Consider the following 27225-nt stretch of genomic DNA (forward strand, 5'->3'; position numbering starts at 1 on the left):
TTTCCATTTTAGCCTTAAGTTCCTTAGTTTGAATATGTCAGGTAGTTTGGTGAATGGGATGTCAGGAACTTGTGCTTCATTATTTACGTCATATTTGTAACACTGAAGAGGACATAACAAATAACTGATAAATGTGAAGCAGTTCCAGTGTAGGAACTTGATTTTCATATTAGGTCATGACAGACGTGAACAAATCTGCAGCTACAGTGGGAAAGCAAAAATCACAGGCGTAGTTCAGGTCTTGCTTGGGTTTTTAAATATATGTTTTCTTTATCATTGAAAAATTACATTGCTTTACTGAAAAGTAAAAACATCTCCCCACCCCCCAACCCCCAACAGTTTGACTTGTAGATTCAAATTCTAGCATAGAAGGCGGACATATGGAGCCTCCATTTCTTTAAGCCCCTATTATTTATGGTCTTTTTGAGGTGAAATTTTATTTTATCCTTCCCCTTGAATGTCTTATAAAAGTTTTAATTTTGAAATAATTTTAAAATAAAGTTGCAGAAATAGGGCAGAGACCTCCTGAGTACCCTTCACCCAGATTCACCAATTGTCAACATTTTTTTTTTTTAATTGATTGATTGATTGATTGATTGATTGATTGCTATGTTGGGTCTTCGTTTCTGTGCTAGGGCTTTCTCCAGTTGTGGCAAGCGGGGGCCACTCTTCATCGCGGTGCGCTGGCCTCTCACTATCGTGGCCTCTCTTGTTGCGGAGCACAGGCTCCAGACGCGCAGGCTCAGTAATTGTGGCTCACGGGCCTAGTTGCTCCGCGGGATGTGGGATCTTCCCAGACCAGGGCGCGAACCCGTGTCCCCTGCATTAGCAGGCAGATTCTCAACCACTGCACCACAAGGGAAGCCCAATTGTCAACATTTTGCCACATATGCTTTATCACTCCCACTTTCTCCATATATAGAGATTATATATTTTTTTCATCATTTGAAAGTAAGTAGCTCCTATCATACCCTTTCACTACTAAATATTTTGGTATATTTTTTCTAAGAATGAGGACATTTACTTAAAAAAAGAGCACAATCCTCTGATCAAAAGCAAGAAATGAAACAATACAGTTATCCAACCTGTGGACCATGTTTTGATTTCTCCAATTGCCCCAGTAATGGTCTTCATAGCAATTATTTTTTGTGGTTCAGAATCCAGTCCGGGATCACGCATTAAATTTAATTTTCATATGACTTTAGTCTTTTAAAATCTGGACTGTTTCTTTAAGCCTCCTTTGTCTTTCATGATACTAATATTTTTTTAAGAGCTCAGGCCATTATTTCATAGAAGTCTCTCAATTTGAATTTCTCAGTTGCTGCCTCATGATTAGATTTAGATTATACATTTTGGGAAATACCTCAGAAGTGATACTGTATCCGTTGCAGTGCACTTGAGGAGATGCGTGATGTTGGTTTGTCTCATTGTTGGTTGTCATTTGGTAGCTTTGATCAACTTGGGTGAAGTGGTATGTGCCAGGTTTCTGCACTGTAAAATTTGAATTAAGAGGTATTTTGTAGGGAAATATTTCAAGACTATGTAAATATCCTTTTGCTCACCAACTTTCATCTACTAGTTTTAGCATCTTTTGGTGATTCTTGCCTAATCCATTAATATCAGTGTTTACAAATTGGTAGTTTTCTAACTGCTTCAATTTCTGTATACATATTAGTTGGCATTGTATTGCAAAGAAGAGCTTTCCCTTCTTCGTCGTTATTTGTTTCTATCAGTATGGACTCCTGGATTATTATTTTATTTAATGGGTTTAGAATCTGTTATAGTCTGTTGCTGTCAGTATATACTTAGGTGCTTAATTGCCCCTTTATGCTGGCTTAAGTTGTCCCTTTAAGTTGTAGACCCTTTAAGCTGGCTCCTGTATACTTTTGATACGTCTCCATCATTTTTCGAGCCCATACTTACTTTAGGTACAATACAATGTTCTAGGTTTATCTTATACATTACCTGCCCAGTGCTGGAATTGGCTGTTTCTCCAAGAAGCCCTGGTGTTGCTTTCAATGGATTATCTAAAACAGCATGGTATAATATTTCAAAGCCCAGTCTTTGTCACTTCTTAGCTGAGTTGATTTGGTCAAATTATTTAACATCTCTAAATCTCAATTTTTATCTGGAAAATGACAATTAGAATGGTACATATCTCACAGTGTTGTTGTGAGGGTTAATTTAGATAATTTAAAGAACAATGCATGCCACATAGTAAATATGACATAAATGTTGCTTATTATTATTATTATTACATTATTATTCCCTTTTTTCCCTTTAACAGGATGTTCTTTTAAAGAATATTGAAGACGAAGTTTTTTGTTTTGTTTTGTTTTTTTGTTTGTTTTTTAATGGCTTTACAGAATTTTAAATTGAATACAATTTGACATGACGGCAAAAAATGTAAGTATTTGTAAATTTTTAAATGTAAGTATTTAAAAAATGAGTTGTACTTTTTCGTATGCATATTTTCTTTGCCATTCTGATTAATGAAATTCAGTTTACCGGTATTGGTTTATCACTGTTTTTGTTCCTGCAAAGAATGAGATAGTAAACTTTAACACTGTTGAATATTGTGCTCTCATGGCCGTTGCAAATCGCTGCCAGGTTGCTCCATCTCAACAGCTGCAAAATTGCCATCTCCAGAAAGTTTCCCACCCGCCCCCACCCCTCCTGTTTTGTGTGCTGTGATAAATTTGTTTTGGTGCTTGCTGGAGACTTACTTGGCATTATTGAGAAAAATCACTGTTTTCTTTGGCTCACATTTTTTCTTTTGGATTTACTCTTGGAAATGTGTACAGTCAGATGTTGTTCAGAAGAAGCTTGCTGTCCTCCATGAGATGATTCCTGAGGGAACATTAGACTTAGTTTTTTTGGAGAAGTTATTTCTGTTTTTCTTTTGCTTAAGGCTCTCATTTCTGAATCTGCTTCCTTTCAAGTTACATTCTTATTATCACCCTGTATCAATGGATTTATTTCCAGTCATGGTGAAGGATTATGCCAGAAAAGAAATACTACAACATATAGGGAAATAATTTATTATAATTACTGTTCCCAGATTATGTTGGAATATTTGATAACAGGTAACAGAAACCAGCTTGGGCTACCTTAAACAAAAAGGGAATTTATTATAAAGATACCGGATGTCTCAGGGAATTCAAGAGTAGGAATTTAGTGGGTCCTCAGAAAGATCTGGGTCCAGAAACTTGAAATCTACCAGGAATCGAAGCAGTATTTGGTTTCCATTTGTCATCTCTATTTGTTTCTGTGCATTGGCTTCATTACTCTGTCTCTCTGCAAATCATCTTCCTGAGTTCTCAGTCAGCATCTTGATCTACTTGTTACAGTACCAGCCTATTCAGAGAGAGAGAGAGAGAGAGAGAGAGAGGGGTGAAGGAAATGGGGGCAGGCAGCCTGACAAATCCTGTCTGCCTATGTCAGCTCTAATTTCAGACTCCTTGGGAAGGACCTCCGGCACTACTCCAGCCTGATATCTGCTAGTAGTCTGGCTAGTTGTGACCAGAGGCAAGTGTCATATTGTATAAAAAGATCTTGTGAGCCAGACAGATAGTTCCAGATACTACCCATTATACATTTAAAGAAGAGCATCAAAAACAAACAAACAAAAAACAGCCAAAAACCAGAAAAACACCCTGATTACTTATCTCTATTTTCCCATTATTGACCTTGCTTTCAACACACATGAGTAGCTATAAGCAGATATAGACTTTGGTTCATTATCATCTAATTAATTTTTTTAGCATAAATTATCAGGCATAGTCTGCTTTTTAAAAATTTTTTTCATTGGGATACATTTGTTTTACAGTGTTGTGTTAGTTTCTACTGTACAGCGAAGTGGTGTTGAGTTCCCTGTGCTATACAGCGGGTTCTCATTAGTTATCTGTTTTATACATATTAGTGTATATATGTCAATCCCAATCTCCCAGTTCCAGCTTTCCCCCCTTGGTGTCCATACGTTTGTTCTCTACATCTGTGTCTCTATTTCTGCCTTGCAAACCGGTTCATCTGTACCATTCTTCTAGATGCCACATATATGGGTTAATATATGATATTTGTTTTTCGCTTTCTGACTTACTCTGTATGACAGTCTCTAGGTTCATCCACGTCTCTACAAATGACCCAATTTTGTTCTTTTTTATGGCTGAGTAGTATTCCATTGTATATATGTACCACATCTTCTTTATCCATTAAGAGTAGTCTGCTTTAATCTATGGCTCTTGTATATATTCGTTTAAGTGCTGTCTGGGGAAAAGAAGAAGCAAATTTTTAGTCTGTGTATTGGGAATTTTCTTCCAGGATATTTTCTTGATTTTCTCTCCTCTAGAAAAAAGAGAATGTAAAAGTTATCCTGAGCAACAAGATGGTTAACATTCAACTAGCAAGTATATTTTGGCTTAAAAATGTACCTTAAATCTTTCTAGCCGTATGTACAGTTTGCTATATTAAAAGTTGTTTCCCTAAAGTAACAAAGCATTTGAACCAGTGGTAACTATTCTCCCATTATTTCGTTTGTATATTTGGAAGTAATCAAAGAGCATGCAAACAGTTTCTCTTTCTGCTACAGCAACCTAGGGGGAAAGGGCTACGTCATGAGCTGACCCTCTTCTGATTCCCTGGAGTTGGGGACATGGAGAGGTCAGGCCTCAGACTGGGCTGAAGCATGTGGGAAAGAATTGAAGTAGGCTAAACATCTAATCAGGTTCACTAGCCATACTGCAATAGATAAGAACATTTTTGTGACTTTTAATATGTTTTGTCAAGGTACTTACTGGAAGGCTCATACCAGTTTACAATGCCATGAGCAACTCATTCTCATCTCCCCCCTCCCCATCTCTCTCCAACAAATAGAAGTGTCTGACGCTGTTCCGGGCTCCCACCTTCTTGGGGTTCATAGTGTAGTGAGAGAAGATGGTAAATATATAATGTCAGGTAACGATAACTGTTACGAAGAAAAGTAAAACAGGGTAAGAGGAGAGAAAGTGACAGCGATGAGGGAGATCTCTTTCAGCGAGGTGTTCAGAAGAGTCCTCTTTAGGGAAATGATGTTTAGACAGAAGAATGCTCTTCAGTCTCAGTGTGAGAAGGAGCCAGCCATGTGAATATCTGGGGAAAGAGCATTCCAGGAAGAGGCAGGAGGAGGTGTGGTCGTTCAAAGAGCAGCAAAGGACCAGTTGATAAGACGGAGTGGAGTAATTAAGCCGGGGAGAGTGGGAGGAGCCAGGTCATGGGGAGCCTCAAACACTGGGGTGAGCAGCGTGTGCTTTAAATGTCAGCGGGGAGCTTTGAAGGTTTTGAGGATGGTTTCATGTCCTGACTTAGCATTTTCAAAAGCTTGTTCTGGCTGCTGAGTGCACAGACTGAAGCGGGGCATAGTAGAAGTGGGGAACTCATTTGGTACTTGTCCCAGTAGTTCAGACATCAGAGTATGGTGACTTGAGCTGGGGTAATGATATTAGAGATGGGGAAAAGTGGTTGAATCTAGGATGTATTTGAAGGGACAGCCACCAGGACTTATTGAGTAATTAGGATATGGGGACAAGGAAGAAGTTAAAGATTTCTCAGTATTTGGCTTGTGTAACTGGGTAAGTGCCTTTGCGGTTTAATGAGAAGAGGAACCCTTGGGGAAGTACAGGATTTTGTGGCAAACTCAAAAATTGTTTTGAATATATTAAAGTTGAGGGACCTGAAAACATCCAGGTGGAGATATTGGCCAGGCAGTTAATATAATGATCAATAATGACTCTGGAGCTCAGGGGAAAGCTTGGGGCTGGATCTAAAAATTTTGGAGTCATTTCATATTAGATTGATTATTTTAAAGCAGTATGATTCCATGAGATTATATAGTTCATGCGTGGCTAGAGAATACATAAGGACCAAGGTCTGAACGCAGGGAATCTCCAACAACTGGGGAGGAGGAGAGGCAGCAAAGGACACTGAAGGAATGGACAGAAAGGAAGGAAAGAACGTTACCCTGATGATGTGGAAGCCAAGTGAAGACAGTGTTTCAAGAAGGGGGGAGTGATAATTGTGTCACATGCCGCTGAAAAGTGACTCTTAGATATAGAAGAGGTTGCCCAGGTTTTATGGAAGCGTTATTAAACATATGTTCAAATATTTGCATCTTCAGTTTCTGTTTCTCATTTTGCATTTCTCTTATGAGAACAGTTTTTTGTGAAACGTTAGTTTTGCCTCAGCCATGCCATCCTAGGTCCCTTATGGTTGCAGGTATTAGAAACCCTATTCAGAATCACTTAAGGCAAAACGTGGAATGTGTTGATTGGCATAACTGAAAAGTCTGGAGTACTCTGGCTTCAAATACAACCGGGTTCAGGGAAATGATGGGCGTCAGGGCTCTGTCTCCCTTTTTCCATCTCTTGGCTCTATATGGAGGCATAATAGCCTACATTGGCCTCATAATGCTTATCTCAGAAGAAGAGAGGGAACTTTTCTTTTTTAGCATTTATATTTCAAATTCCATGGAGGAGCTTTGGTTGAGTCTGCTTGGCCCACACGCTTAGACAAGTCATTGTAGAGAAGTAAGTAGGGTACCATAAATGGTTTGCTGCTTCACTGTGGGTCATGGGTCCACTCCTGTTGTCGTAGCACATTTGAGGCTCTAAGATGAACAGCCCTACCAGAACTGCATGGGGTGTGGGATGTTTCATTTTACAAAAGGAAGTTCTGCAGAGCTGGCAATATATTCGTTGTATCTGGGATAAAATTGTTATCAGGTAGTATCTAGTATCCAGTGATACTCTTCTAGACCAAAAATGCAGATGTGTTCTCACTTAAGTTCACTTAGTATACAATAAAGGATTTGAAAGATAATTTGAGGTGTAATTTTTTGCCTTGTCAAAGAATCTTTTAACAATATGTAAGCCATAATACTCATTACAGAAAAATTAGGAAGTACAGATAAAGAAAAGAAACTAGCCTAGAGATTATCAGCAAAATTCTGCCTAAGAACACATCTGGTATATACACAAATATATATATATACACACACACATGCACACATATATATATATACCAAAATCTATGTGTATTATATTTTTTTTAATAAAAATGAGGCCAGACTGTTTTGTAACCTACTATTTAGCTTAGTCTCTATGATGAAAACCTTTTCTTGTCTTGATAACTCTGTAACATCATTTTAAATGGCTCTTTTATGTTATCTATTCTATGGATATTACACTAGTTTCCTAATACTGGCCGTTATTTCCATTTTTTCTCTTTTTTTAACTTTTTGTTTATTTTTGTTTACTCATTGGATTATTTTCGTGAAACAAAAGTCTTATGAAATTACTGGCCCAAAGAGTATGTACTTTTTGGACTTTTGATTCATATTGCTAAATTGCATTTCAGAAAGATTGCACCAATTTACATATTCACCAGTGGTGTATGAGAGTGCCATTTCCCTTTATTTTCTTTCTAATCTTTGTCAATCTAATCAGCAAAAAAATGGTATGTAATTTACTACATTTCTCTAATTGCTAGTTAGGTCAAATTGGTATTCTCTATGTTTATTGGTCATTTGTGTCTCTCTTATGAATTGTCTAGGTCAGTGTTGAAGTAGTAAAGCCATTGCCCTTTGAATTAACCACCCAAACTTGAATATTGCTTTGCCATTAACAAACATGTTCACATAATTATTTAATTTGGTCTGAAGAGTTGTCTGAGTTTGTTGTACACATGTGTATCATCCTCATTTTGCAGTGACTGTTCCAGGAACACCTTGCTTGTGAATGAATGGTAGAGCTGAACTTTGACCACAGACCATCTCGCTTTGAATCTTTCAGTTATATCAATCTGAAATGTTAAAGATCAGTGAAATTATAATGCTGTTATTGGGGAATATCGTTTGACTCTTAACATTTGGGCTTTGGATATATTTTATTCAATAGACATTTAGTGACTGCTTACAGTATGCAACACAGTGTTTGAATATCCTGATAGAAAACTTTTCTCAGGATCTTATTAGATGAAAAATTTTACATAAAATTAGTTTACTTTTTTCTCTTGATCTGAGAAACATTATATCGAAAGATCCTTTTTAAATGGACAGAATAAAGAAAGAATAGCTAATATTTTTGAATGCCTTTCCTACCCAACTTTTTCTACTTGCAAATCTACTTTTTCTTTGAATCTTTAAACTATACAGTGTTTATGAAAGCAGAAATTAATACATTTTTGAAGTTTTAATTAAATAAATTTTAGTAGTATTTATTTAAGCTCTGAATACAAACACCTCCCCTCCATCCATGAGACCAAAATTACACACACTGTTGATTTACAATTGACTTTTATCTTTTTGGGGTATAACCTGTTGTTCACTAAGGTGCAGGTGTACAGCTGCTTAAAACGTTTCCAAATCCGTTTGCTACTTCACTTAGAAGTAGCAAAAGTTGAACAGTAAGAGCAGGTGTTTAAATGTAACAGTTCCAGTAACTGAACTCTCGACTGTGAATATGTGGTTTTGTTTGAGGTTTTTGCTGTTATCTTTGTATAATAAGAAAAAGGTATAAACTGATACTTTTGAAGTTATTGTAATACATGTATTAAATAATCACATTGTATTAAGCATGAAATATATTAAAGGCTGTCTTTGCCTTCTTTGCTTTCTGTTTACAGTAGAGCACCAACAAAAATTTCGCCTTTCTCTTTTTTTGTAGTAGAAGAGCTTAAAAAGGAGAGGCATGTTAGTGATGCCACAGTAAACTCTTGGCATTTACAAATTGAACGCTTAACGTTAGTATTTGTGAGCAACTCTGGAAATCCATGCAGTGGTATTTTGTTGGAAATTGTGTTGCAAAAGGTTTACTTTACTTCTAATAGAATACTTACAAGAAGCTAGACAGGATTAAGGATCTGCACCATTATCTACATAGAATTAAGAGGCTATGTTTTAGATGCCTCTGTCTTCAGCTGCTTCCATAAAAATTTAATATTAGATGCCAGACATAGGTTTGCATCAGAATTACTTTTCTATGATGTGAACGATATGTAGAAATATTTCTTGTAGCATCTCTTGAAAAAAAGAAATAGCTATTAGTGGAACATCTGAATTCCCAAATAATGAAATAATTAGCTCTTATATTATGAAATTATAAAGTATCAAATGAGTGGTTTTGAAGAATATACAGTGTTAAAGCAGTGGATAGTTTAAAAACATAAAGCAAGTACAGAGATATAAATTGACAGAGCTTTGTGTGCCTTAAAATCCTTTCAGTGTGTTAGTACTTTGAGAGGATGTTTGGGGTACCAAATTAGCATGGATGTTTCAAGGTTACAAATCTACAAGGATTAAAACAATAATACAGTAGTAATAGTAGAACCATTTATTGGATACTTGATTTGTGACAAGTTTTTAAAAATAGGGGGTTTTTTCCTGCTGGCTGTATCTATAATGAAATTTTAAAACTCCACTTGATGATACTACCATATTCAGCTTATGATTCCAAGTAGTCCAGTAGACATCACATTAAAAGAAATAAATTGTCTAAAGGAGAATTTATAAACACACTTGCTTTAGGTAGTCCCTCAAGTATCTTACAAACAGTAATGAACATTAAAACGGATTGAGCACTTTGTGCCAAGCCCTGTGCTTTACATGAATTCTTTTTCTTAATCTTTCTAACAACCTGAATTGGTAAGCACCTTTAGCGGCCTCTAATTTATGGACGAGGAGACCGAGATATAGAGAGCTTGTGTGACTTGACCATGGCCATACATATAGTGGGCTTGATGAACTGGAGGATGAACCCAAGGCCAGTGGACCTCACGTCTGCGTTGTGGTATTAATGGTCTTTATTTGGTCCATTACATGTCATAATGTTTAAAAGCATTATATGCAGTGATTGTGAACAGTAAAAATTAAGGGCAGCAATGAGGGTGGAATTTTGGTATATCTTTTGGCAACTTCACGGTTGCCAGATTACTTGCTTTCAAAAAAAACCGTCAGTAAAATCTGTAGATCTCACATCTGCTCATAAGTAACATTATTTCATTAATTTTTATCTTGATCTGGACAGTGCGTTATTTTTCCCATTTCAAGCAAAATGACAATGTTTTAATCCAGCTCCTATAGTTGATATCATTAACTCATCTTTATGTGACAATGTATAATATTTGATATGGACCTGTGGTGGAAGGTTATTAATAATAGCTTATTAAGTGATCACATATTATTTAAGATCCTATGTATAATTTTTTAAACTATTTTATTCAGGTTGGTTTGACTTCTACAAATGCAGAATTAAGAGGATTTATAGATCAGAATCTCAGTCCAACAAAAGGTAAGGACAGTTGAATAAAAATTTTCTGCATTGAGCTAGTTTTATTGCATTTGTTTTATAAAACAAGCAGTTAAATGAAGAATTACTTTATGTATAATAATTATATAATATTACTGTGTTATCATATTCCAAAGAACTTTTATCATATAAAAGTCAGTTACCTCTGAGAGGTGGAGAGGTGGGGGGAGAGAGAGAGAGAGAGAGAGTGTGTGTGTGTGTGTGTGTGTGTGTGTTTTGAGAGACCCTATTTGCTAGTGGTTTAACTTGTAAGGAATACAGTAGAATGAATGAATATATATGTAATTCCTTTGTGTAATAGATGGTTTACTGGGGGAATGCTTATATCAGAAATCTGACCCATCCATACAAGAATTTGTGCAGGACACTTGTCAGTATCTTTCACTATGTATCATTCAACAGTACCTTTTAGTGTGTAGAAATAACATCTGAAATCTTTATGGTTGAAATGATATGGTGTTTGGGATTGGCTTCAGAATAATCCAGTGAGGGAAGAAGAGTAAAGTGAGTGGAATTATAGATAAAACAGAATTGTCTGTGAGTTGATTAATTGTTTAAGCTGGGTGATAGTTATACGGGGTTTCATTATTCTTTTCTCTCTTCCTTTGTATATGTTTAAATTTTTCCATTATACATATACAAAGGTTGAAAACAAAAGTGTCTACTATTACAATACAGATAGCTGTGAGGGAAACATCAGCTTCCTCAAAGGCTTTATGTCTAAGGTGGGCTATGTATGTCTAAGGTGGAGAGAAGGCTAGAGAAATCTGTATTTCAGTATAAAAATTGCTAGCTTAAGAGTAGAAATGGTCTGTAGAAGTATTCTAAGAATTTAAATGTATTCTGAAGCAATGAAAGAGATACTTGAAGCCTTGATGCTTGTCATTTTTTCCCCAATTTTTTTTATTGTGGTAAAACACACATAACATAAAATTTACCACTTCAACCATTTTTAAGTGTACAGTTTGGTGGCATTTAAGTACATTCATATTGTGCAACCATCACCACCATTCATATCCGTAACTCCTCATCTTGCAAAACTAAAATTCTACACCCATTAAACAATTCCCTATTTTCTCCTCCTCCTTTAAACCCCTGGCAAGAACCATTCTACTTTCTGTATCTATGATTTTCCCTACTCTCTACGTACCTCATATAAGTAGAATTATACAGTTTTTGTCTTTTTGTGACTGGCTTATTTTGCTTAGTGTCCTCAAGGTTCACCCATGTTGTAGCATATGGCCGAATTCCCTTCCTTTTTAAGGCTGAATACCATTCCATTTTAAGTATGTACTACATTTTGCTTATCCATTCATCCATCAGTGGACACATGGGTTGCTTCCATATTTTAGCTATTGTGAGTGATGCTGCTGTGAACTGGGAGTACAAATATCTTTTTGAGACCCTGCTTTTAGTTCTTTCGGATATATTCCTAGAAGCGGAATTGCTGGGTCATATGTCATATGGGTCAAATAATAGAATCATTTTTAATTTTTTGAGGAATTGCCGTTTCGATTTTTACAGCAGCTGTACCATTTTACATTCCCATCAACAGTGCACAAGGGTTCCAGTTTCTTCACATTCTTGCCAACACTTAACTTATTTTTATTATAGCCATCGTTATAGGTGTGAAGTGATATCTTATTGTGGTTTTGATTTGCATTTCCCTAATGACTAGTAATATTGAGCGTATTTTCATGTGCTTATTTGCTATTCATGTATGTTCTTTGAAGAAATGTCTATTCAAGTCTTTTGCCCATTTTTGAATTGGATTATTTGTTTTTTGTTGTTGAGTTCTAGAAGTTTTTATATGTTCTGGATATTAATTCCTTATGAGAGAAATGATTTGCAAAAATTTTCTCCCATTCATCAGGTTGTCTTTTTGCTTTCTTGATAGTATCCTTTGATGTGCAAAACTTCTTTGTTTTGATGAAGTCCAATTAATCTATTTTTTCTACTATTGCCTGTGCTTTTGGTGTCATTTCCATTCAATGGTTGCCAAATCCAGTGTCACGAAAATTTTCCCCAATGTTTTCTTCTGAGAATTTTAAAGTTTTAGCTCTTAGGTTTAGGTCTTTGATCCATTTTGAGTTACTTTTTGTATATGATACAAAGTCAGGGTCAAACTGACATAAGGATATCCAGTTTTCCCAGTACCATTTCTCAAAAAGACTGTCCTTTGACCATTGAATGGTCTTAGTACCCTTGTCAAAAATCAGTTGGCCATATATGTGAGGATTTATTTCTGGACTTTTTATTCTATTCCATTGGTCTATATGTCTGTCCATATGTCTATACCATAATGTTTTAATTACTGTAGTTTTGTAGTATGTTTCAAAGTCAAAAAGTGTGAGTCCTCCTACTTTATTCTTCTTCGAGATTGTTTGGCTATTTAGGATCTCTTGCAATTCCGCATGAATTTGAAGATTACATTTTCCATTTCTGTGGAAAAGACTGTTAGATTTTTGATAGAGATTGCATTGAATCTCTAAATCACTTTGGTTTTATTGACATCTTAACAATGCTATGTCTTCTTATTTATGAACATATTCAACTTGTCTAAGCCTTCTTTAATTTTACCATTTCTTTTTGAAGTCATGAAAATGTTCTGGAAATAGTGGTTGTAGCTATACAACCTTGTGTATATACTGGAAATCAGTGAATTTTTGGGTATGTGAATTATACCTTGATTTAAACAAGAAACATTTTCTTCAACTTAATCTCTACTTCCAGCTCTCATTTGTTCTCCCCATCATTATCAGACTTCTTGGAAGAAGCTATACACTTACAGTCCCATTCTCAGCTTTCATTCATTTCTCTGCCCAATGTAATCTGGCTTTTGACTCCATTAATCCATTGAAACTGCCCTTGATTTTGTCTTTTTTTGTTTTCGGTTTATCAGCTTTTGGCACAGTTAATGTGCCCCCCCTCCCTTAAAAATAACCTTTTAATTTTAGAACAGTTTTAGGTTTACAGAGAAATCACAGAAATAGTACAGAGAGGTCTCATAAACCCCTCACTCAGTTTCCCTACTGTTAACATCCTACATTATTCTAGTACAGATTTTATAATTAATGAGCCAATATTGATACATTATAATGAATAGAAGTTCATATTTTATTCAGACTTCCTTAGTTTGTAGCTAATGTCCTTTTTCTGTTCCAGGAGAGCATTCAGGATACCACATTACATTTCATGATCATGCATCCTTCGCCTCTTTTGGCTGTGACAGTATCTCAGACTTTCCATGTTTTTGATAACTTGCCAGTTTCGAGGTGTACTGGTTAGGTATTTTGTAGAATGTCCCTGAATTGGAATTTTTCTAATTGTTTTTCTCATACTTAGATTGGGGTTATAGGTTTTTGAGAGAAAGACCACAGAGATAAAGGGCCATTTTCATCACAACATATTAAGGGTATCAACATGACTTATCATTATTGGTGTGAAACTTGGTCACTTGGCTGATGTAGTGTTTGTCATGTTTCTCTACTGTAAAGGTACTCTCTACCCCTTCCCCCTTTCCGTACCATTGTCTTTGGAAGGAAGTCATTATGTGGAGCCCACACTTGAGGAGTGGAGAGTTTGCTCCACTTCTTTGAGTTTTGAGTATCTACATGATTTGTTTGGAATTCTTCCACCCTAGATTTGTCTCTTCTCCTCCATTTATTTATTTAGTTAGTTAGTTAATTCTTTCTTTATACCAGTATGGACTCATGGATATTTAGTGTATAGTCTGGGTCATAGTCCAATACTACTTCAGTTTTTTTGCTCAGATTGTTAGGACTATGGCCATTGGGAGCGTTCAGTTGCTTTTCTGTGTCCCTTTGACATATTTCCTGCCCATTCCTCAGATCAGCCATTTTCCGAAAGAGTCCTGATTCCTTTTTATAGAGAATGTTGTTAGAAATCAAGGTCTTGCTGCTAAGCGAGCTCATCGTTACTGGGGTGGTGTCTTTCTTTTTGAATCACTGTTTTTCTTTGTGTCTGTGATACCACACTTTTTAAGTCTTATAGGAAGCAGTACAGTGTAGCGGTTAAGAGCAAGGGCTCTGGAGGATGAGGGTGTAATCTTGGTTGCACTTCTCATACTCCACCAAATGTGTAAATCTGAGCAAGGTGATCTCTCCAAGCCAAAATGTCCACACCTGTAACGATGCAGATAATAATGGTAAATTGCTCATAGGGTATGTAGGGATTAAAGGAGGTAGTGCACGTAGATCACTTAGTACAACACCTAGCACATAGTAAGCATTCATTAAGTGCTTACTCCTTTTCCTCTTGTTAATATTTTCATCTTCCTTTTTGGCCGTTCCCTTCAGTCTACGCTCCTAGCTCTTCTTTTGTTTGTCTTCTAAATGTTAGTGTTCCATGGGGTTTTTGTCTTAGTTTTTTTTCCCCTCACCTTGTACATTTTCCCTAGGCAATTTCATCTATTCTCACTGCTTTTACTTTGTATATGGTTGATTCTCAAATCTGTACCTCCGGCCCAAACCTTTGTCTTGAGTTTTTGTATATTTAACTGCTTATGGGACCACCTTCATTTGAATAACTTATATGCATCTCAGACTCAATCTGTCCATAATTAAAGTGATTATTTCACCCTCTCAAAACCTACTTTCCCCTTTTCTTTATCTTACTGGATAGTACAGTAGTAACTTTCACCTTTTGCCCAAACCAGAAACTGAAGCATCGTCTTTGACTCCTTTTTTGACCTCTCTACTCCCAGTCAAATCACTTACAAGACTTGTTGATTCCAGCACTTACAAGACTTGTTGATTCCAGCGAAATATCTCAGTTCTCCCCACCCACTTTCTCTATTCCATTGCTATTATCTTAGTTCAGGCTACTATAAACTATTTCCTGGATTACTGTAGCTATTTTTCTTGCTTTGAGATTTTATTTCTTTCTGTTTCATTCACTGTACTATAGCTACATACTTTTTCTCAAACACAAATCTGAACAAGTCTTCCCAAGTTAAAAAAACATTTTTTGTTCCTTATTGCCCTCAAGATAAAGTCCAAACTCCAGTTTAAAAGATCCTTCATGATATGGTTCTTGCTTTCATCTTTAGGCTTATCTCAGACATTTATGCTTCTGCCACACTGAACTACATTCTCTCTGTCTGTCTGTCCCTCTTCTCCCTCCCCTCCCCTCCCTTTTTTCTCTCTCTCTCTCTGTCTTTCTGTATTCTCTTCTCTGTACCTATAATGCCATACCTCTCTGACAGCATCCTCACTTCACTCCTGATAGAAATACATTTCACTTGGCTAATTTCTGTTCATTCCTAGCATCTAGGTTTAGGTCTTATGCCCACTTGGCCCATAAGCCTCTAATACTCTCTACTTATCCCGATTGCAGTATTTATCACACTGGACTTTAATTTTACTGATTTACTTATTGATCCCCACCTGACTCCATGAAGTCAGAGACTTTTTATCTTATTCATCACTGTTTCTCTAGAATAGATATTTCAAAGTAACTATTCCATAGTAGCTGTCCCAAACTGGAACTTTGTTGAAAGAATGTGTGTCTTTCCTTCTACCTATAATTCCCTTGGCCACTGGGCAAATTCCTGTTTATGCTTTAAAATCTAGCTGAGCACGAATTCTTCTGTACCTCCTTGTTACTGAGCCTCCTTTGTGTTAACCTTTGGACCCTGTACATACTTTATTATTGTCCTTATCACATTATATTGTGTTTCTTTATAAGATTGTCCTTTCTTTTTTTACTGGACTGAGCTCTTTAAGGGCAGGGTCTTTTTATTATGTATATAAATTTATTTATGTTTTATTTTATTTTTGGCTGTGTTGGGTCTTCGTTGCTGTGTGCGGGCTTTCTCTAGTTGTGGCGAGCGGGGCTTCTCTTCGTTGTGGTGAGCACGGGCTCTTGTTGCTGAGCACGGGCTCTAGGTGCGCATGCTTCAGTAGTTGCAGCACGTGGGCTCAGTAGTTGTGGCTCGCGGGCTTAGTTGCTCCGCGGCATGTGAGATCTTCTTGGACCAGGGTTCGACCCTGTGTCCCCTGCACTGGCAGACGGATTCTTAACCATTGCACCACCAGGGCAGCCCAGGGTCTTTTTTCATATTTTTGTCTTTAGAGTCTAGCTTGGCATCTAGCGCAGTTATATATACTCAGTAAATTTTTTAAAGTTTATTTTTTATTGAAATATAGTTAATTTACAACATTGTGTTAGTTTCTGGTGTACATTAAAGTGATTTAGTTATACATATAAATATATTCTTTTTCATATTATTTTCCATTATAGGTTATTACAAGGTATTGAATATAGTTCCCTGTGCTATACAGTAGGACCTTGTTGTTTATCTATTTTATATATAGTAGTTTGTATCTACTAATCCCGAACTCCTAATTTATCCCTCCCCTCCCTTCCCTTTTGCATACTAAGTAAACATGGAACTGCAAGAGCTTGTTTTGCCATAGCATTTCCAGACTTTTAATGCAAATATTTATTTATCTAACCTTTGAGAAATGTATAAAGAAGGAACTTACTTTGAATGCTTTTTGAAACAAAGTGTTAAGGTATTCAGTGAGGAAGGTTTCTGAGCTTTTTGTCTTAGGGCATCTATCTAAGAGTTGGAGGTCTGAAAGTTACATAATTAATTAAAATAAGAACAAGCCTGAAGATGATTATATTCCGCCATAACCAGGAGAGTTGCAGAGGATTCGAAAGCAGTTGAGTATTTGTATATCCTTGTCATAAATCATGTAATTGTGTATTATTTTTTATTTTATTTTACTTTATTATACATTTATTTATTTATTTATTTATGGCTGTGTTGGGTCTTCGTTGCTGTGCGTGGGCTTTCTCTAGTTGCAGCGAGCGGGGGCTACTCTTCATGGCGGTGTGTGGGCTTCTCATTGTGGTGGCTTCTCTTATTGTGGAGCATGGGCTCTAGGTGTGTGGGCTTCAGTAGTTGTGGCTCTTGGATTTGGTAGTTGTGGCTCTCGGGTTCAGTAGTTGTGGCTCGTGGGCTCAGTAGTTGTGGCTCACGGGCTCTAGAGCGCAGGCTCAGTAGTTGTGGCGCATGGGCTTAGTTGCTTTGCGGCATGTGGGATCTTCCCGGACCAGGGTTTGAATCCATGTCCCCTGCATTGGCAAACAGATTCTTAACCACTGCACCACCAGGGAAGCCCTGTATTATTTTTTTAAATGAAAGAAAAAGATACTGTAACTCAGGGCTTCATTATCTATAGTGTTGAAAGCCCAGCGGAACCTTTGTTGAAGATCAGGAATTCCTTCATTATCTGAGAGGTACATGCTGTTTCTTGGGCTATGTCTTTGGGTGGTTCTGGCATGTGAAAGAGGCCATATTTGCCTGTAAGCTGTATGCGTTTCTCGGGCAGCTGCTGTGGGCTAAATTGCTTGTGTCCCTGCAGGTAGATGAGCCCTGCCGTGTATCCTCCTCTTGCTCCTTTATGTCCTCAGCAGAGCTAGCAGTGCCACCTTGCCAGCTCCTTCATTGCTTGCACATAAGATTGAAAATAGGTGTATCTTTTACTCACTGCCAGTTCCGCACTGTCCAAGAGATTGCAGTAGCCTACAGCTGTGGAAATGACAACCTACTAAAAGGAATGCAGCAACTCAAAAGAGGGAATATCCCTGGACAATCAGATTCCTCCTATGGGGGCAGAACTAATGGAAAAGGTAAGAGAAAGCATGACGGGAAGAAAGAAGAAAGGAAGCTCTCAAGAGGATACAGTTGGAACACCGAGAAAGTTGTTTTGGAACTAAAAATATATTCACAAGTCTTGAATCTAAGGAAGATTAAAAACAAAAAAATGGCCAAAGGTGTACCATGAACAAAACAATATTGATACTAAATAAATATACTAACAGCCTCAAGCTATTAAAGGGACAAAGAGAAATATTGTATTGTGATGAAAGGAACAATCTACCCAACAATCCAATTTTTAGGAAATGGGCAAAACTTATGAATAAACAGTTCACAGAAAAATATTAATGGTTCTTAACACAGATAAAAAGGCACTCTACCTCATTCACAAACCATACGTAATTTAAAATTACACTTGAGTACCATTTTTCACTCTATAAGGCTGGCGAGTATTAAGAAGTTTGGTAAAACACTGTTGTCAAGGGTGTAGGATAATGTGCTCTCTTATACTGCTGGTGGGAGCATAACCTTTATGGGAAGCAATTTCACAGTATTTATTAATTTAACATTCACATTTCCTTTGACCAAGCGGTCCCAGTTTTAGGAACGTATTCTACTGATATGTTTATAAATTTGGGAAATAACATTGAATCTTTGCGGTATTGTATGTAATAGCAAAATATTGGCAACAGTATAAATCCATCAGTAAGATCTGGCTAAATAAATTATGTTCAATACATATAATGGAGTACTATGCAGGTGTAAAATTGGGAGTGAGAAAGCTATGTACAAATATGGAATGATCTACAAAGACACATTATTAAGTTAACAAAAGAAAAGTGCAGAACAATGTGCCGAATAACCATTTGTTTAAAAAGCAGTGACATACAAACACACGTATCATGTTTCTTGTAAGGATACACAAAGACTTGACATTCCTTATCTGGTAGTTAGAGAAACAGTATCTTTCACTGAAGGTCAGTTAGATTTTTCTCTTATTTTTCTTCTAGGAGTTTTACAGTTTACATTTAGGTCTGTGATCCATTTTGAGTTAATTTTGTGACAGGTGTAAAGTATGTGTCTAAATTCTTTTTTTTTTTCTGCATGTGGATGTCTGGTTGTTCCATCCTCATTTGTGGAAAAGACTGTCCCTTCTCCATTGAATTGCCTTTGCTCCTTTGTCAAAGTCTAGTTGAAGGTATTTGTGTAGGTCTTTTTCTGGGCTCTCTATTCTATTCCACTGATCTATTTTCTTATTTTTTTGCTGATACCACACTGTCTTGATGACTGTGAGTCTTGAGGTTGGGTGGTATCAGTCCTCCAACTTTTCTTCTTCAATATTGTGTTGGCTATTCTGGGTCTTTTGCCTCTCCGTATAAACTTTAGAATCAGTTTGTTGGTATCCACAAAATAACTTGCTGGGATTTTGATTGAGATTGCATCGACTCTGTACGTCAGTGGGAATAACTGACACCTTAACAATATTAATTCTTCTATGCATAAACGTGGACTTCTCTCTCCATTAATTAGATCTCTGATTTCTTTCATCACAATTTGGTAGTTTTCCACATATAGATCTTATACATATTTATTGGATATATCCTTAAGTATTTCATTTTTTGGTGCTAATGTAAATGGACTTGTGTTCGTAGTTTCAAACTCCAGTTATTCATTGCTGGTATATAAGAAAGCAGTTGACTTTTATTTATTAACCTCGTATCCTGCAACCTTGCTATAAATCATGTATTAGTTCCAGGATTTTTTTTTTTTTGTAAATGATATTTTGTTATTGGTGGTGTCTTTTTTTCTTCTTTTCTTTTTTCTTTTTTTTTTTCTTTTTTTGGCCACGCTGCGTGGCATGTGGGATGTGGGGTCTTAGTTCCCTGACCAGGGAGCAAGCATGTGCCCCCTGCAGTGGAAGTGTGGAGTCTTAACCACTGGACTGCCAGGGAAGTCCCTGTAAATGGTATTTTTAATTTCAATATCCAGTTGTTCTTTGCTAGTATGTAGACACACAGTTGGTTTTTGTAGCCTGCTCCCTTGTGAAACTTATTTCTAGTAATTCTTTTGTAGATTTTTTAGGATTTTCCTTATATACTCTCACGTCATCTGTAAATAAAAAGTTTAACTTTTCCTTTACAATTTGTATTTCTTTTTCTTTCCTAATGTCACTGATTAGGACTTCCAGTTCAAGGTTGAGTAGAAATGGAGAACAGAAATCCTTGCCTTGTTCCTGATCTTAGGAAGAAAGTATTAAGTCTTTTATTATTAGGTATGATGTTAGCTGGTAGAGTTTTCATAGCCACCCTGCATCTGGTTGAGTAAGTTTCCCTTCTGAGTTTTCTGAGTGTTTTGATAATGAATGGTGGATTTTGGTAAATGTTCTTTTTCTGCACCTATTGCAGTGATTATATATGGTGGGAGTAATTTTAGCCCATGAATATGGTGAACTACATTGATTGATTTTTACATGTCACAAAGACTTTGGATTCCTTGTATAAACAGCACTTAATTTTTTAATTAATTAATTAATTAATTAATTTTTGGCTGCATTGGGTCTTCGTTGCTGCACGTGGGCTTATCTAGTTGCGGCGAGCGGGGGCTACTCTTCGTTGCGGTGCGCGGGCTTCTTACTTTGGTGGCTTCTCTTGTTGCAGAGCACGGGCTCTAGGCGCGCAAGCTTCAGTAGTTGTGGCGTGCAGGCTCAGTAGTTGTGGCACACGGGCTTAGTTGCTCTGTGGCATGTGGGATCTTCCCAGACCAGGGCTTGAACCTGTGTCACCTGCATTGGCAGGCGGATTCTTAACCACTGCGCCACCAGGGAAGCCTAACACCACTTAATTTTGAGAGGAGCTTATGAATTCTCCATTTGGAGAATATTGTTGATTAGAGCCTGTTTTGTACTATTTTTAATCCCTTATAATCTAGAGATGATTCTGGAATCCCTGTGTAACAGCAGGGAACCAGTTGAGGTTAGACAGAGTACATACGTTTATAGTGGAACCAATTGTTCAGGTTTTGTAACATTTTTTGAAAAGATCTTCACAGCCTGGAAATAGGAATAAAAGAAAGCATTTTGTGGGTAAAGCAGTAGGAAGAGAAGGAATTCAGAGTTTTCCCAAAAGTGTTGCTGGAATGACCTTATAGGGACCATATGAATGCATGTCTGCTAAGAAGGGAATGTGAGAACTTACCTTTCTTGATGAGAAAAAGTTTAAAAGGAGCTGGAAAGGTGAAAGGGTAAGGAACTGGTGTTAGAGATTATTTCAGTCCTCAAAATCTTAAAAATAGAGTAGCTTGTATATTTTGGAGTTATATGTTTCATTAAAAAGGCTGCTAATGTTTGCCCCCTTTTTTTAAAAAAATTTTACTTCACAGATTTAAGTCCTCAAATATCTAGTAAGCTTTGTTTTATTTTATATTACTTTGAACAGTAGGTATAAGCAACATTTGGTTGCTATTTCTATGAAAATTCTTTGGCAGGCTTCTAAATCTGAGGTCCTGTTAGGGTAAGTTTGGCCTCTCTTGCTGTGTGAGGCTTACTGAGAGATTGTATTTTAATAAACACAGTGACTGGTTCTGGCTTTGCCTTTTGAATCTGAATTTGGTTTCAGGATATTTAAAAATATCTTAATGATCTGATAATAGACTAACCCATTCTACAAGTAGTTTTATCAACCTGTTCAGTCCAGTAGCTTGCTTTTCCTGTAGGACCCGTGCCATCTGATCTTTTTCTCTCTTGTATTTTTCTGATCTTTTTTTCTCTTGTGTTTATCTACAAGGTAAGTTTTATTTCAGTAATCATGTTTAGTTTACCATACTACATAATTAAATACTAAAATTAAATAAGAATTATCTTTTAGAAATAAAAGTTAAGTTCCTGATTTAAAACAAAAAATAAAGGAAAAATTAAAATGTTTTTATATAGACTGTGCTTACTACATCTTTTATCTTCCTGTTAACTGCTTTTGCAATGTATATTGTGGTTAGGTAGAATTACATAACTTTTGTTCTGTGTTTTGATTGCATGTTGTAGATTTATAAATAATTTTGATAACACAATATGTTGTACCTGAGACCAAATAAAATGGCTTTTTTCCCCCATTTTTTAATATAAATTTTTATTCTCTATTCTGATAGTTAATATAAATTGCTTTATTATAGAGCGTGACATGATGATACCTATTTTTAATATCTTGAAATAACTAGTCACTATTTCTTATGAAAGTATGATAAATGGATATTATTCTTTTTGGAGGAAAGGATATCTGCAGTCTTGCTTCTGTAGTATTTCAAAGTTCATTTTCAGTGAATCAGCTTGTAACTTAGTTGGCAGAGTAGAATACTGTTGATGTTAAAAGGTCCTTCTTTATGTGATTTCTTATTTGCTAGGTAGTTGGAAAATGGAGTTGATCTAATTGCCTGTTTTTATTTCCTATTCCTATATGGCTCACTGTCTTCTAGAAGAAAACTTTTCCACACCTTTAACTTAGCTAGCCATCTTGCTTACTATTGGTAACAACTATTGGTACTGGTTAATTTCAAACCCACAGCACTAAGGGAAGATGATAATTTTGATTGTCAATTGGAATTTAGTTCTAAAATCAACTTCTTAAATGTTTTCTTTTTTTGAATTTCCTCATTTAAGTTTATCTTGTTTATGACCAACATAAAATTTGCATGAGTTGCCAAATCTAAAAGCAAAATATCAAAAATCATGCCTTAAAGTTGTTTAACAGCTTTGTTGCCAGCACAGTGTTTTGGCAATTTAAATTGCAAATGTTATTTAGGAAAGACTAAATTGCCTCTTCTGCATTTAACCTGGTTTCTCCTCTTCTTTATAAATTACATAGTAAATAAAAATGGTAGCTAAAATATTCTTTTCTAAAGCTGTGTCTTTAAAAAATACTAAATAGGAAAACTAATAAAATTTGCTAAAATTTTACTAACTGTATTTCTTTAGGAGTTTTAAATTCATTCTAATGAAAACACATTGTATTTTGCTTCATGTTGTAAAGTAAGTTTGATATATTTGAAAAGGCTCAGGTTTTGGAATCATTGAAGCAGAGCTTCAAATTTCAGCTTTGCTATTTACTAGATCTACAATTGATAACATCGAAAATATACTAAATCTCTCTGTCTGATTTTCACATTTGTGCTTTGGTGATTGTAATACCTACCTTGGAGGGATTATATTTTCTCATTTAACTCTCATGTGTAAAGCTTTATGCATAATACTTAGCATGTAGTGGGTGCTCAATAAAATATTAATTCTCTTCTCCTTTACTTCCTTCAGTGTTCCTTTGATATTTGAGCCTTTCCTTATCATTGTATCAATTATGTAGAAAATGTCTGCAAGTTGCTGGTTAAATTATTGAAAAAGACCAGCCTGAATACATTTAATTACAAACTGTATTTTGAAGTAAAAGGAAATTGCTATCAGGATTTACTGGTAATACAAATTACTTCTTTCATTTTCTGCCTGTGAAACTAATTAAATCCAATTTTTGGCATATCTCAGAATAAGCTAGGAACTGTTTTGTCATCCCTTTCTTCAGTGACATCCTTTACATCCCCTTTAGTGAGTCCATTAGGGACCCATTAAAGTGTGACGAGTAGCATGACTGACACTGCAGACATGTAAATCACAAATCTAAAAGAAGTGGAACAGAAGATGAAAACATTTATCTAACACAAAGACCCTCAGTCTCTCAGATGGGCAATTAGAATAATAGTTTCTAAAAATTATTTATCTTTTTTCCATTCCCTGATTAATAAAGGTGATGTTTTCTTAGTATGCCTGGAGGTTTAGAGTGCTTTAGTCCAGTAGTTCTTAAATTTTAGCAAGCAACAGAATCACCTGGAGGGCATCTCATAAAGATTGACTCCAGAGTTTCTGATTCAGTAGGTCTGGGGTGGGGTCTGAGAATTCATATTTCTAACAAGTTCCTAGGTGAAGCCGATATTGCTAGCCCTGGACCACACTTGGAGAATTACTACTCTAAGGGTATGTAGAAGAAGTGGGGATTAAGCAAAAGGTAGAATCAGACTGACTTTTCTGCCTAAGATTTTTCACTCAATTCAGAAAACTTTTTCCAGTACCTTCTATGTGTCTAGTACTGCAGTATCATCAAGCCTCACGTCTTAGACTTTCAAACCACAGATTTTTGCTTTACGAAAGGACTCTACTGCCTAAGGAGCACTTCTAAAAGAAAAGACGAGTGAAGAAAGGAGGATAAGCTATCCATTTTGTTGCTTTTTCAAACCTCTGTCCTCATGTTATAGCAATATTTTATCTTTTGCTAATTTTAATGCAAAAACATTGGCTCTTGTAATTCTATCTCTAGGTATCTCTCCTAAGGAAGTAAATTTTGACTTATAATTAATATAGACAAAGACAGAGATATTTATCATAGCGTTGTTTGTAAATAGTAAAAAAGTAGCTCACACACAGAAGTATATTACTAGGTGATTTTAAGGTAAATTGTGTATGTATGTATATGATAGCTAAATTTGTAGTCATATTTTGCTTATGAAGAAAAACATTTTGAAAATAGAAAATGCTTAATACACATAATTATTTTATGTAGGTATGTTTTGATATAATTTAACCTCTCACATTTAAGTAAAATTGTATGTATTCTATGTTCTTAACTATGTGACATTTTTAGAAAAATGAGGAAATACATCAAATTACAGGTATCTTTTAGAACATGAGATTATGATTGATTGGTACTATATATTTTCTGCATTTTGTAATGTATCCAGAATGGGGTATTTTGTAATGAAAATATTCATGTCGTATATTTACACACACATATATATATATATAAAGTTTTAGTTGAAATATATAGAGAAAAGTACAAATACAGGTGTACAGTTCAGTGAAATTTCACAAACCAGCACTCGAAACTAGAAGCAGAATACCAGCACCCCAGAAGCATGCTTTGTGCTCCCCTTGAAGGCTAAGTGCTGTCTTGACCTCTAACAGGATAGACTATTTTTGTCTGTTTTGGTGCTTTACATATGGAATCATGCAACATTTATTCTTTGTGACTTGCTTTTCTTGCTCAGCATGTTTGTGAGATTCATCCATATTGTACGTAGTTGTAGTTGATCTTTTCTCATTGTTATGTAATATTCCATTGTGTGATTAAACCATAATTTATTTATTCATTCTAATGCAATTGGGCATTTGGGTAGTTTTCAGTTTGGGGATATTACAATTAGTGATCTCACAATATAATTGTAAAATACCGAGTCTGTCAAGTGTATTTTCGTAATTGAATTTTATTTACCTATTAACTTATATTATAATTGAAGTTATGTTCTCATATGAAAATTCTTCAGTAGAATGAGTTTAAATTTTTTTGGCAAAGACAGATAAGTTGATAGACTGTTGGCGATTGTAATCAGGAACATTACTAGACTCAATACTTTTAAAGCACTACACAGATTTAAAAAAAATTTTTTTTAATTTAATTTTATTTATTTTTTTATACAGCAGGTTCTTATTAGTTATCCATTTTATACATATTAGTATATAAATGTCAATCCCAATCTCCCAATTCATCACCCCACCCCCCCACTGCTTTCCCCCCTTGGTGTCCATATGTTTGTTCTCTACATCTGTGTCTCAATTTCTGCCTGCAAACCAGTTCATCTGTACCATTTTTCTAGGTTCCACATATATGTGTTAATGTACGATATTTGTTTTTCTCTTTCTGACTTACTCTGTATGACAGTCTCTAGATTCATCCACGTCTCTACAAATGACCCAATTTCGTTCCTTTTTATGGCTGAGTAATATTCCATTGTATATATATACCACATCTTCTTTATCCATTCATCTGTTGATGGGCATTTATGTTGCTTCCATGACCCGGCTATTGTAAATAGTGCTGCAGTGAACATTGGAGTGCATATGTCTTTCTGAATTATGGTTTTCTCTGGGTATATGCCCAGTAGTGGGATTGCTGGGTCATATGGTAATTCTATTTTTAGTTTTTTCAGGAACCTCCATAGTGTTCTCCATAGTGACTGTATCAATTTACATTCCCACCAGCAGTGCAAGAGGGTTCCCTTTTCTCCACACACTCTCCAGCATTTGTTGTTTGTAGATTTTCTGATGATGCCCATTCTAACTGGTGTGAGGTGGTACCTCATTGTAGTTTTGATTTGCATTTCTCTAATAGTTAGTGATGTTGAGCAGCTTTTCATGTGCTTCTTGGTCATCTGTATGTCTTCTTTGGAGAAATGTCTGTTTAGGTCTTCTGCCCATTTTTGGATTGGGTCGTATTTTTAATATTGAGCTGCATGAGCTGTTTATATATTTTGGAGATTAATCCTTTGTCCATTGATTCATTTGCAAATATTTTCTCCCATTCTGAGGGTTGTCTTTTCGTCTTGTTTGTAGTTTCCTTTGCTTTGCAAAAGCTTTTAAGTTTCATTAGGTCCCATTTGTTTGTTTTTGTTTTAACTTCCATTACTCTAGGAGGTGGATCAAAAAAGATCTTGCTGTGATTTATGTCAAAGAGTGTTCTTCCTATGTTTTCCTCTAAGAGTTTTATAGTGTCTGGTCTTACATTTAGGTCTCTAATCCATTTTGAGTTTATTTTTGTGTATGGTGTTAGGGAGTGTTCTAATTTCATTCTTTTACATGCAGCTGTCCAGTTTTCCCAGCACCACTTATTGAAGAGACTGTCTTTTCTCCATTGTATATCCTTGCCTCTTTGTTATAGATTAGTTGACCATAGGTGCGTGGGTTTATCTCTGGGCTTTCTGTCCTGTTCCATTGATCTGTATTTCTGTTTTTGTGCCAGTACCATATTGTCTTGATTACTGTAGCTTTGTAGTATAGTCTGAAGTCAGGGAGTCTGATTCCTCCAGCTCCGTTTTTTTCCCTCAAGACTGCTTTGGCTATTCGGGGTCTTTTGTGTCTCCATACAAACTTTAAGATTTTTTGTTCTAGTTCTGTAAAAAATGCCATTGGTAATTTGATAGGGATTGCATTGAATCTGTAGACTGCTTTGGGTAGTATAGTCATTTTCACAATATTGATTCTTCCAATCCAAGAACATGGTATAGCTCTCCATCTGTTTGTATCATCTTTAATTTCTTTCATCAGTGTCTTACAGTTTTCTGCATACAGGTCTTTTGTCTCCCTAGGTAGGTTTATTCCTAGGTATTTTATTCTTTTTGTTGCAATGGTAAATGGGAGTGTTTCCTTAATTTCTCTTTCAGATTTTTCATCAT

The 27225-nt window shown here is 35.9% G+C and overlaps 1 protein-coding gene across 3 annotated transcripts in view; it reads left to right on the plus strand.

Annotated features, from left to right (window-relative positions):
* The window catches only part of TFDP2 (transcription factor Dp-2), a 158582-nt gene that overhangs the window by 32378 nt on the left and 98979 nt on the right, over nt 1–27225 (plus strand). For all 3 annotated transcript variants that reach the window (XM_061194589.1, XM_061194591.1, XM_061194592.1), the window contains exons 2-3: nt 2288–2406; nt 10253–10319. In XM_061194589.1, coding sequence (XP_061050572.1) covers nt 2392–2406; nt 10253–10319 — 82 coding nt within the window. In that variant the 5' untranslated portion in view covers nt 2288–2391. The remainder of the gene's footprint in view (nt 1–2287; nt 2407–10252; nt 10320–27225) is intronic.

The sequence above is a fragment of the Eubalaena glacialis genome, chromosome 6, assembly GCF_028564815.1.
Source record: "Eubalaena glacialis isolate mEubGla1 chromosome 6, mEubGla1.1.hap2.+ XY, whole genome shotgun sequence".
In the NCBI taxonomy this organism is placed as follows: domain Eukaryota; kingdom Metazoa; phylum Chordata; class Mammalia; order Artiodactyla; family Balaenidae; genus Eubalaena; species Eubalaena glacialis.